Source organism: Anoplopoma fimbria, chromosome 15 (assembly GCF_027596085.1).
Source record: "Anoplopoma fimbria isolate UVic2021 breed Golden Eagle Sablefish chromosome 15, Afim_UVic_2022, whole genome shotgun sequence".
Lineage (NCBI taxonomy): Eukaryota > Metazoa > Chordata > Actinopteri > Perciformes > Anoplopomatidae > Anoplopoma > Anoplopoma fimbria.
Window position 1 is genome coordinate 7,848,630 of NC_072463.1, and position 12,493 is coordinate 7,861,122.

Here is a 12,493-nt window from a genome sequence, read left to right on the forward strand (position 1 = left end):
GAAGTAAATATATTACACATAAGGAACATGAATATTTTTTAGAACTTTTCCCATACTATTCCATAAGGATATGAATGTGGACAAACTGTGAGTCATGTATTGTTGTTTATTTTATCTCAGGTTACGATATCTGCACTTTTTTTGGCTGTTTAATTATTAATATTAATTATGAGTATTTCTTTTTAAATCATTTTTTGTCAGCAAAAAGTATCATGTTGTTTTAAGAACCTGATTGCCCCTCTCACACCTGTAACTTTTACCAATAAAAGCTCATCCAGTATAAACGCTGGTGTTGGGGCAGATGCTCTGTTCTACATTCTACATGGTGAATTAAAAGGTTGAAACAGATTTGATATTGCACAACTAGAAAAGCTGCAGTTTAATATGTGCATAATTAGTTTTAAATTGCCGCTTTTGACTTTTATGCCAGTGTCATTTGTGGGGAAAATTGTGTTTTTGTACTCACATATGAGGTGGCCTTGACAATTTTGGATGAAAGTCTACCTGCAAAAAATAATTAAAACAACATTTGACTTAGTGATAATACACATAAGCAGTGCAATTAGTGGATGAATGGATTTTAAATGGGTTTGAAAGTGAATTTGACAATGTGCTCATTGTGTTCACTTACAGTGTATAATCCTTAAATCATCCTAGGAGGTCAAAGCCTAGGGACAGCATAGTCATTGCCATCCGCAGTTCACACTGAAAATATTAGAGATTATGCAAGAAAATAAGTATATAAATGTTTATTTCAAAACATGAGAATGATCATTATGATAAAATTCAATAATATGCATATACATTTTTTTTTTTTATAAGGGGTAAATTTAAAAGTATTTGTTTAAATATCCACATACCACAAGCTCTCTCTCGTTAAAAGACCTAAAATATATATTTCTTCCTCATAGACACCATGGCATGTGAACACAACCACTTCACACCACAGCAAAGTTTGAAACGTTTAAATGTACATCAGTACCTTCATAGAAGCCTAAAGTTCTCTTTCAGTAGCATCAGTGTCTCTGACCTGTGGGCCTGTGAAATTCCCAACACCTGTTCAAAGTGTTCTAACACAAGATTGAGTATCACAATACTATCAGGTGACATTGCATTGTATAGTGCTGGAGTGATTTCATAAAGGCCTTTATTTCCCTAGATCCTCTGCTGCTGCATGACAACAACACGAAATGCAGCTTCCATCTGTCATATTGATTTAAGTATTTTTGTTGGAATAAAAACCTCAATCCATAAACTCTCCATTGTCCATAGCCGCGGGAAGCGGGGATGCAGCTCCCACTGGTGGTCGACTGAATAACTGAATGATAGTCCCAATATATTCGACCTCTGAAGAGCCTCCTCTCGTCATCATTGACATCGTGCATGACACTTACTTCACTAAGAAAAAAAAAAAGGCTTCATCTGAGTGGAAACGGTGTGTAAGATTACATCTATCTTAATGTTTAATTATGATAAAAAGCCAAAAAACAGCATGAGTTCTGCCTTATAGGAGTTCACAAGGATCTGCAGGGAGCTAGTAAATTGTGATCAGTGTGAATTCATGCGTAACACACTCGCTGAGCGCAGAATTGTTACCAGACTCGTGATAAGTTCCTTCAGTGATGAATATGGTGAACAAATTCATTCCACATTAACTGCACATGTTTACTAGCTGGAGCAACAATCCAAGCAGATGTGCAACTGTTTTTAACTGTTCAATTAAATTACTTTGGTAAGTAATTTAGTATAGGTTCTCTCAATTAAATTACTTTGAGATTGTACATTTTTTTTCCTGTGGTTTTCTCATGGCTCCATGTAAACACAATGTTGGATTGTAATTTCTAACAGTCTGAAGGAGATAGAAAGAATCACCATCTTTGAAAATATGCCACCTGTGCATCCACTACAGCACCTTGGAAAATGGAAACAGTTTTGAACACAACTCTGACCCAAGTTGCTGCAGCTAGAGATGAACACATTAAATGTTAAAGTATTCCTGCGAGTAAAGGGACGGGTCAGCTGTGTTTTCCAACCAAAAAACAAAACCATATACTACAAAGGAAGGGGTCGTGATTTTAATTAACAGGGGTATTGCAGTAATTTAGTATTACACTTCCATAAAGCTGGAGGATTCACAGGAGTCCTGACTTTTTGTCTCTAGTATTGTCTCAAACTGGATCCTACATTCCCCCGTAGAATATTTTTATTAGACCTGATGTAGAGGAGGGTGACCCACCTTTATGTTTAAGTCCTTAGAAAGCTATCACCAAATGATTATTAGTCACCAGTTGTTATTTTCTACAGGAGACATCAGACTATTGCTTTCACAGGCGGAGGTAAACCCCTCATGAGTAGTCAACATTATGTGCAATACAGGAGTCGCCCTTGATGAAATACTGTATGTGACTTGCCCGTAATGACACAAGGTAACAATGTGGACAAAACAATTTAAGTGGAATGGTACTTTGAGTTAAGTAGACCTAGCTGCCATGAAATGGGCTGGCGGTGTGTATTTGGGTAAACGTCCTCTGTTAATGTGCATTTTCCCGCCATAATATGAGGATTTTATGCAGGAACACTCAAATCACCGGGGTCATTACCATCTCAAAACATCTGTTTGGGAAGGGCTCGCACCTTTTTTTAGTTTTGACACATTTTACGAGGGTCGGGTTTTGCTATAAAAATATCCAAAAAATGTGTTTTTGACGTAGCAGTATTAGTGTTGTAGTGTTGATGGCGGGACAATACATACAAGGATACAAGGTGTCAACACATAAAAAGGCTGTTTTTTTTTTATTTCATGGGATCCATAGGTACATTGATTTGGGGCTGTACCAATATTTCTTCACAGTTTTCTTCCTTTATCATTCACATTGTTGGGAAATTATTACTTGAAGTACTTAAAATATAGAGGTTTTTTGCATTTGTATCTGCTGCTTTTGGCACTTTGTTAACACAGATGTTCCGTGTGTATTTTCAAATAGTTAAGTTTGGTGTTTTTTTGGGCTTACTTAGATTTTCCTGTGCTCTTGTCGCTGATGTCTCCATGTGCTTGTAGACCTCTTTAACCAGTGAAACAGGCCTTATTATTATCATTATTATTATTCAGATGATAGGCTTTTGTTTGTCAGACGGCTGTGGTTTATGGTTCACTGGTCTCCTAATTAAACACAACCATTTAATTGACCACTGCGAATTTAGCATTGCCAGACAACCCAAGTTTTTTTCTGAAAGAATACTGAGATTTTGCTGAAATGATATTGGCTTTCATTCCACAAGATTACATTGCTTATTTATGATGTCATGGATGATGTAGACATTTCACGAGTTCTTTAATTGCAGTTAAAGTTTTTTAGTTGGAATTTTTAAGCGAGAGTCAAAATAAATTCTGAGTGTGAAAATTATTAGGTTGCGGTAAGTAACGGTGTGAGTTAACATATACGGTCATTATCCAGCAAGCGTCCCCTAAACGTCACCCATTCACAACAAAGCCATCTTCCCACGGCTACGCAAATACCAACTCCGCAATCCTACGCATCAAGTCTCACTGCTTTCACTTGATTGGTTGGCTTTTGTCCTCTCAAGAATGTTCAGAGTGCGTGATAGGTTAGCCATCTGTCTGTCCAGGCTAGAAGTGTTCCGTGATTGGACGGGAATGTTTCCAGCTCCCGGTTGGTTGACCCGACTTCGCTCCAAACTGGTGGAGGTGCGCGAGTGGACAGTTCTTTCTCCCGTCAAAGTGTTTACAGAGCGTATCTGGTTAGCTCTCCCTCTGTCCAAACTGTTCACTGTGTTTAACTGGCTGCTTCTCCGTGCTCCAGAGTCCCGGGACCGCCTGATTGGTTCGGCCTCCCTGTTTGTTGATTATTCAGGGTTTGCAGTTGGCTGGTCCTGTCTCTCTCCGGGAGTTTGGGCTGTGTGGAGCTGCTTCTGTCTGTGTTAATAGTTTGTATCCTCTGTCTGTCCCTCTCCCTCTCCAGACTGGTATCCCTGCGCACAAGTCCGCTCCTCTCTCTCTCCAGGCTGCTCTGGATCTCCGCCCTCCTGGCCAGAGCCTCTCTCAGCTGGGTGCGGAACGTCTCGATCTTCCCCTGCAGGTCTTGAAGCTCCCCCTCCCACAGGCTGGTCTGAGCCGCCCTGCTACCCAGGGGAGAGAGCACCAAGCCTGAGGAAGCCAGTGAAGAGACGGGACCCCCGTTGGCATGGAGGCTGATCTGCGGAGGTGATGTAAACCCCCCCAGCCCCCACCCTCCTAGGCCGAGCCCGGGACGGCCGACCATGCCGGGCCTGCCGCGCACCGAGGCGGTGTGCGTGCGCAGGCGGTAGCTGTGGAGGGTGTCCAGGTCAAAGTGCACACGTTTCTCCTTGGGCTCATGGGAGGGCGAGGAGTTGCAGGTGTCTCCGGCTGTAGTGGAAGCAGGGAGGGATGTGGGGGGAGATGGGGGAGGAGGCTGATGCTGCTTCCTGTGTAGGGTGCAGTTCTCTGAGATACAAGAGGAGGGGCTAGTGAAAGAGAGGAAGATCACAGCAAAGGGCATATATCCAGTGAGATAGACTGTACAGCAGTATACATATATACATTTTCCTATTAGCAGACACAGAATACATATGGTTTACTTTCAATGCAGACTAAGCAGTACTACCTGACTTAAAGGAGACGTATAATGCTCATTTTCAGGTTCATATTTGTATTTAGGGTTTTGACTAGTACATGTCTACATGCTTTACTGTTAAAAAAACACAATACGTTCTCACACTGTCTGCCTGAATTTGAAAATTAATGTCTGAATACGGGCTGTGTGCATTTCTCTGTGGATTGAGATTTATATAGCACCTAGACCTGCTTTTGTAATTAAAAAAGAGATGGAAATCTCGCTTTCAACAATATGAGACCTTTAAATCATGATCATGCCATTTGTTTTGTCTTGATAATATTTTTTTTCTGTTTGGGTTGAATATATATCTAAATAAAAGGTCATCAGGGGGAAGTTATTCTGTCAAGTTTCTAATAAAAATTGACTTGTTTAAAGTCAAAGTTTGACATTCTGGGGAATATGCCTATGCGCTGTCTTGCAGACAGATGAGAAGATCGATAACAGTCTGTACTCTGATTTTGAGGGGTCAGCAGCTGAGAGCGGATTAAACAAACAAGATAAAACGTGTTTAAAAGCTTTAGAGGTGCTGGTAGGCATATTTTGTTATCTTTGGACAGGGCCAGGCTCGCTGTTTCCCCGTTTCCAAAAATGTGGGACTGGTCCTTTAAAAATTGTAATAAGTTAGAGGTAGTTTTTTGACAGAAGAGAGAATGTAGATTTTTTTGCACTGGCAACAGAAAAGTGACATTTGATCCTTGAAAAGTCTTGAAATAACCTTCCAGACGTTGTGTAACTTGTTTATGTGTCATAACTTATTCTGGGTGTTTCAAATGGAAGGTGATGACAGAGTGTGTAGATTACTTTTGGTCGAGGTCGGTCAGCTCCTTCCCATCATCCTCATAAGTGGTGTGGAGGGCTCTGTGGATTTTCTGCAAGTAGAGAAGAAAAAGAAAAAAAATACAAGGGAACTACGGATTAGTAATGTGAAATGTGTTATCACTTCATCAGCTTCAGCTCTCAAATAAATCAGGAAAAAAATGCTGCATTTGGATTTCTGAGATTATCATTATTCTACCCAGTTGTACAGAAAGAACATCAGTGACAGCTTTTCCTCGCAAATCCTGCTGTGCTGCTACTCTGAATAATTTAATGAAATGATTGTAAATTCAGTGAGAGACAGTTCTTTTATGCTTAAAACTCTGAGAGAGGTTAAGGCGTCGGTTAAGCCTTTTTTGATTTAGGTACCCAAGTGCTCTGGGTAGAAAAAACTCCCCTAACCAACCTCTTGAGGTGGAAGGTATGACTCTGCTTTAATTCTTTCTGATATATATTCTCCTGAAGATATCTGAGGGGAAAGAGAGCCTTTCACTTTAGGTAAGGATTATCCTGAAGGACTAACTCAGATGTCAACCTCTCAGATAACGGAGCCGGGTTGTGATGAATGCTAACGGCTGCCCAGGAGTGGTTGCCCTTTTAGAGGGCTGTAACAAACAGCAGTCTTGATATCCATTATTCACTCAAAATTATTGCCACAGGCACCTCATTTGGTAACGGCTAGACTGTCATAAAAAACCCCCCAAATATGACCTTTAAATCCCCAATTTGTGTCTCTCGTGGTGCATGTTGTCATAAAGGCACCAATTTTCTAACAGCCTTATTGCAAAAGAAGGCGTCTACAGATCTCTTTTTTATACTTTTTCTTTGAAACCCCTTTCTTTACAAAACCACAGATTTGAATTGCATGTTAAATAAATCATATTTGAGAGTATGTTGCATGCAGTAAAAACATGATAAAAGAGAATCATTTGTATCAAAAAGGTATTTTTAAAAGATATTTAAATATATTTAATATTAATTGTATTTCATTTCATGTAGTTATCTTTGAAACATATTAACATATCAATTGCCTCAGAATAGAAAAAAAAAACAATGAATAAAGCGCTGCAAATGGTAAGTGTGTTATAACTTTTGACTTAATTAGTCCGTTAATTTAACGTTATGGAGCACAACTAAATAATTAATTTGTTAATTAACAAAGGGCTTATTAGCAATACATTTGGCTTAAAGTTTTAAAACTGTTAAATTAAAATCTGTCCTATACAACATGATATGATGAGGTTTTAAGTAAAATATGAGTCTTGTTCTTGAATGTTAGTTTCCAACAGTAGAGGGCGCAGAGTACCTGCAATATAAGAGTTAACCCCAGAGAGGGGGGTGAGTCTCACCAAGAGCAGTATGCTGTAGTGTGATTGTGTGTGTGTGTGTGTGTGTGTGTGTGTGTGTGTGTGTGTGTGTGTGTGTGTGTGTGTGTGTGTGTGTGTGTGTGTGTGTGTGTGTGTGTGTGTGTGTGTGTGTGTGTGTGGGGCTGTTCTCACGTCTTTGTGTGTGCTCCTACACATGTGAGTAACGAGAAGATTACTGCTGTGCATCTTTCTGTTGTGTGATTTGGACATATGAGCAGAGGTGTGAGAGTATGTGCATGTGTCCCTACAGTATGCATCCACTCACCTGGCTGGTGTGTAGCCAGTACTGCAGTGTGTGCGTGCGTCGGAGGCGAGGGATGACCAGGTGATAGAAGGTGTGTTCACCTGCCAAGGTCAGCAAGGCTCCGCCCACCCCCATACACAGCAGCACAAACAGGCCGGAAAAATGCTGGATCCCCATCTGAAGAGTCTGAGAGTGTGACGGCGGAAAGAGAAAGAGGGGTTGGGGGGGGCAGATTAGTTAAGACTCAAGCTAACAGAGGAAAATGCAGGGATTGATGACTTGTATTTACATAATTGCCATTTAGGCCATTGCAATTGATATTCTGCCTGCTGTTTATCTGGTTTGCCTGTGAGAGCCCCGCAATAATAGAAATAAGGAGGAGAGGGTAACGGCGTAAAAGACATGTTTAGAAAAGAAAAAAGATGTAGAGAAATGAAAAGCATAAAGAGCTGAGGGGGAAGCAAAACTGAGAGTAATTGAAAGAAACAGCAGTTAGAGGGGCGACGGTAAAAAGAGACGACGGTTAATTGAAGAGCGGTTTGTTCCCATTTGGTTCGCCCACATTCCCCTTGACATAATGTCTATCTTTTATGAGGCTTTCATGGGCCTGAAGGAAGTGGAAGAGACAGTGGCGAGCTTTTCCAATACTCTCTAATCATGTTTCCTTCACCCGGCTCATTTCGGCATTGCCTCCGATGGCAATTAGCCCCACGCTGACTCGACAAATCCATCAGCGACCACACTGACCTCCTTTTGCTCCCAATCCAGAGGGCAAGATCGCCCACATTGTTTGAGAGTAGCCCACTCTCTGGGCCTTCAAATGGGATGAATAGTAATAACTTCCTGCTGCAGGTTGAAGTCGAGGTTTTCATTTCACTGTAGACACTGTATGTCTGTGTAAAATCGTTTATTGCTCTAATGGGATTTAACTTTGAAGTGGATTTTTAAAAGGGGAAGGCCAAAGGGAGTTGAATGGCTTCTTTATTCACAAACAAGAGATACAGATACAGATTGTGTGCTCCGTCTAGAGAACCCAAGATCAAAAAAAAAAAAGAGAGAAAAGAAAAGGGAGGGCGAGAACTGAGAGTTCTCTGCTACAAGACACAAATAAGTATCGACATCAGACAGTACGTGCTGTGACAGTACAGTCCTGTAACTCTGGTTAAGGTCAATAAATAGGCCTGCGTGTATGTGATTGTACGTCTTTGTCCGTGTGTGTAGGTCTGTCCAGCTTGTGATTGTACGTCTTTGTCCGTGTGTGTAGGTCTGTCCAGCTTGTGATTGTACGTCTTTGTCCGTGTGTGTAGGTCTGTCCAGCTTGTGTATGTGATTGTACGTCTTTTGTCCAGCTCGTGTATGTGATTGTACGTCTTTGTCCGTGTGTGTAGGTCTGTCCAGCTTGTGTATGTGATTGTACGTCTTTGTCCGTGTGTACGTCTGTCCAGCTCGTGTATGTGATTGTGTCGACGCACGTGTGCTTAGCTGGCAGGCAATCCAGTCCCCGTGTCCCAAAGGGGAGACTCATTTACAGGAGTGCAGTGGCAGAAAGCTTTTTGCACACCGTACACGTACACAATACACGCACAGCCTCCCTCACCGACGACTTACCTCGGTGACTGCAAAGACTCGCTTCCCGCAGGGCACCACCTTATACCATTTGTCATGTAGCATGTCCATGAAGCCGTCAGATTTGTAGCGACTCACAAACTCTGACACATTACGGGTTAGAGGAGAGCCCTGGGGCAGGCCGATCCCGTAGCCTGAGAGAGGAGACACACACACACACAGAGGCGTAAATACATATGCCACATGCAACAGAGTCTGAGAGCCGTGCCTGAGGAAGAGACTTGAAACCAAGTTGGTGTATATGTGTGAGAAACCGCAGTCAGCCAGGTGAGGTTAGCCAAAGGGTAGGTGCCCTCTGGAAAAAAGGAGATTGGTGGGTTTGCAGGCTTCAGGAGGAATCAAATTCAACACTTACTCTGTCAGATACAGTGCATAATTTACAGTGCAAATACATTTAGCTGGGGTGTAGTATTTGTGTTGGTAAACAAAGCACAAAACCACTAAAGCTGATGGAGGTGTCCCTTGTGGTACAGGAGTACATATTGTAGTGGATCAAGTTCTGGTATTGAGCTGTTGTTTCCTCCCTTTATCACTTCCAATACTTACAGCCTGAGAGGCTCCTCACAACAACACCGGAGGCATATCTAATGCCGGGATAAGACTAGAGGACACCCTGCTGTCTTTTATGATCCGCAAGAGGCTCGCAAGAGGTGATGCCTTAAGTGGATCAGGTATTAGCAAGATGGGGTCCACATTAAATACAGTTTCTTTGTCGGTGTTGCTGTAAAAATTCAGTGTTTACGCTATCAGTTCCGCTTTCAGTTCCCTGACCTCATGTTACCTTCTATAAAAATGAGTCCAAAAGACTTCCATGCGGTGAGGTTTACAAATCTTCAAAGCTGTTAAAAAGAGAGCACTGGTATCTGATCGGTACCTTCCAGTTGAGGTATTGGAATCGGTATCGGGGGAGGAAAAGATGGATTAGTGCATACCCAGGCTCAAGATAGACTTCTGAAATCAATGTCAACATCTGAGGCATCACAGAGCAGACTGTAGACCCTGTCAAAGTACAAGTCTTTCCGTCAGAGCCTTGTGGGGAATCAGAGACTTAGACCGGAGTTGTCCAACACTATGCAACACTTCAAAAGTAATAAAATGACAAATTGCCGTGCCCGATGCTCATTCCCACTCCCAGAATCCCACATCTGTCAGATTCTTGGGCTGATATCAAGTTTTTGCTGGGGTTGTAGTAGGATCAAGGTGGACTTGACCCCCCCAGACTCCAGACTTCAGTGGACAGGATGCTCATACTTAACCTGACTGTGCTCCTTATGGGCTGTTATGTTCCCTTGTGTGGCTGTAGTCACCCTGAGGTGATGTATTGGCGTAGCATAAATGATTTCTGTGTAAATGAAAGGCCTTTGTGGGTTCGAGTTGGTCCAGCACCGACATGCGATATGAAAAGTGACTCAAAATGAAGACAACCATGTTTTTGTTACATGAAGCATAATTTGAATTTTGTATTAAATTGTTTGCTTTAATTACTGTTTTCTCCCCCCTGTGCACCATACTCCATTCCTTTGTCACCCTATATGGGATTCAGATAATTAATAAAAGTTTTAGTGGAGTAATTTCTACCTGAGAAGAGAATTAAGTTGCTCTCCCTCTGCTCGTAATCAGAACTACTCTGTGCCATGCATGCTTTTATTGAATGTTATTGCATGGTTAGTGAGAGACAATAGAAATGCTCCTAATCTTGCATTAAGCGTTTGATTGGTAATTTTTTATTCATCTGAAACTCGCCTTGATAGTGTTTTAGAGGTATATGACACCTCATACTAGTTCAGGCATCAACATATAATAGATATAGAAAATATATTCTATTTTTACTGGCAGTCTGATGACTCACAAAACTATGAATGTGTTAAAAGAGAATACCATACTGTTTTGTCATCACACCTCCAGTTTCCATTAAAATCACCCACACTATCAAAAACACAATCGGACCTCCTCTACCTCTCGCCCACCCTGACCTCATCACCACAGCCGTCAGTTGCAACACACTTATCATACTCTATGACGCAGAGCATCCACTCCACGCTCACTTCACACCCATCCCCTCCGGTTACAGATACAAGACTCAGTTTGTGTACGAAGGCCAAACAAAGGCCAGTTTCACTCCATTTGCACGAGAACTTAATGAAAGGGAATGAGACCATCTTTTTTTTGTTGACAAATTACAAATTTGCCTTAGAGCTTTCAATTGCAACATGTGGATCTCTGTTTTCACATGTTTTCCCTAAAAACCCCTTTGAAACCTTGACAGAGGGGATCCTTCTTGGACAGAATGAGACCATGTTGACATTGACCAATTTGTGGATCTCCGTTCTTTTTTTGTTCCCTCTGTTGATGGGGATTTGACGTGTTGTTGTTTCCAATAATACAACATATTTATACTAGTTTAACAATAGTTTAGTTTAAATTTAAATTGATAACAGGCACGGTTAAGCACTCAATTTGAGTACAAAGTGTTCTGAGGCTTCATTTCAAATACTAGAGGACCATATTATACCATTCATCCATGTAATTAACAGCTGCAGTTATTGATTACTTTGCAGTTTGTTTATATCAAATAAAATATTATGTGCAATTAGAGTTCAAACCTGCCTCTGTCACAGATATGGATTTAATGGCTTCAAATATATTTTTAATTATGCAGAAAATTGTTGTTATAGTACATTAAATATTAATCTATGCTTAGTTTGAAGAAAGTGCTTCAGCATTACTTAATTGTTATTGCCTTGAACTTCCTTATTTCCCTGTTATTAAAGATGAAACACCGGCAGTATGTGGAGAATTGAGACCAGACACAGCAAAAAAAAAAAAAAAAAAAAAAAAAAAAAAAAAAAAAAACACAAATAAAAGGAAATACCAACAATATTTTTAATTAAGCAAAAGATTAAAGTACTTTTCTCTCCGCTGCTCATTGCTTTCATTTCAAAAGTGGCCCCCTCATGCCCTCATGTATCATTGCAACTAGAAAGCTTGTAAGAAATGTGGCTTTAATGCCTGGTTTGCTTTGTTTAGTCCACATTCCTGCAGGTGCGAAAATGAGAGAAATCTATCCCTCAGCTTAGAATCAAAAAGACCCTCTTGGAGATTTATTGCTATACAACACCTCCTGGGGTTGTTTGTTTCATTCCATCTGTACTGCAGTGAAAGGCACATGTCATGCCAACAGCGCTTTGGTGTGTGTGCGTGCGTGATTGTCTCAGACTTGGCAGCTGTTTTTGAGGGAGTTGGTGTGTGTGTGTGTGTGTGTGTGTGTGTGTGTGTGTGTGTGTGTGTGTGTGTGTGTGTCGGCTGTCAAGGTGTGTGAGCCTGATGGGGGTTGCGGACAGAAACAGAGAATAGCTAAGGTTCACATAACTGTCACACTCTGCTTCCTACATGACAAAGACTGTCGGAGCTTCCCTTCCTTTGTTTTCACCCTCCTTTACCTCTCGCTCCTCATTTTCTCCCTCTCTCGTCCCTCTCATCCCTCCTCTGTTCCTGTCCGAGGTCATTTCTCTCCCACCATTGCTGCTAGTCTCTTTCCTCTGTTCGTCCACTCTTTATCTCTGTCATCCCTTCAATTTCGTTCAATTTCTGCTTCACTCCATTCTTGTCTTTATCTTTCGGCTCCTCTCCCGAGTCCACTGCTTTGTCTCTGTACGTCTTTTTTTCTTTTCTTCCCCTCACGCAGACAGACATCATTTTTCTGTCATCAGCCTATCACCATCCGCATTCCTTTAGAGCACTCAGTCAAATAGTGAAATACAAGTGGGCAGCCACTTGTCATTTGT

The 12,493-nt window shown here is 41.4% G+C and overlaps 1 protein-coding gene across 1 annotated transcript in view; it reads right to left on the minus strand.

The window, feature by feature from the left end:
• Positions 1-3,402: 3,402 nt before the first annotated feature.
• LOC129103632 (glutamate receptor ionotropic, NMDA 3B-like) overlaps positions 3,403-12,493 on the minus strand; it is a 65,358-nt gene continuing 56,267 nt past the window's right edge. Inside the window, 5 exon segments of the mRNA XM_054614197.1 lie at positions 3,403-3,809; positions 3,812-4,503; positions 5,457-5,524; positions 7,104-7,268; positions 8,691-8,842. Of these exon segments, the coding sequence (XP_054470172.1) occupies positions 3,538-3,809; positions 3,812-4,503; positions 5,457-5,524; positions 7,104-7,268; positions 8,691-8,842 (1,349 nt within the window). The 3' untranslated portion in view covers positions 3,403-3,537.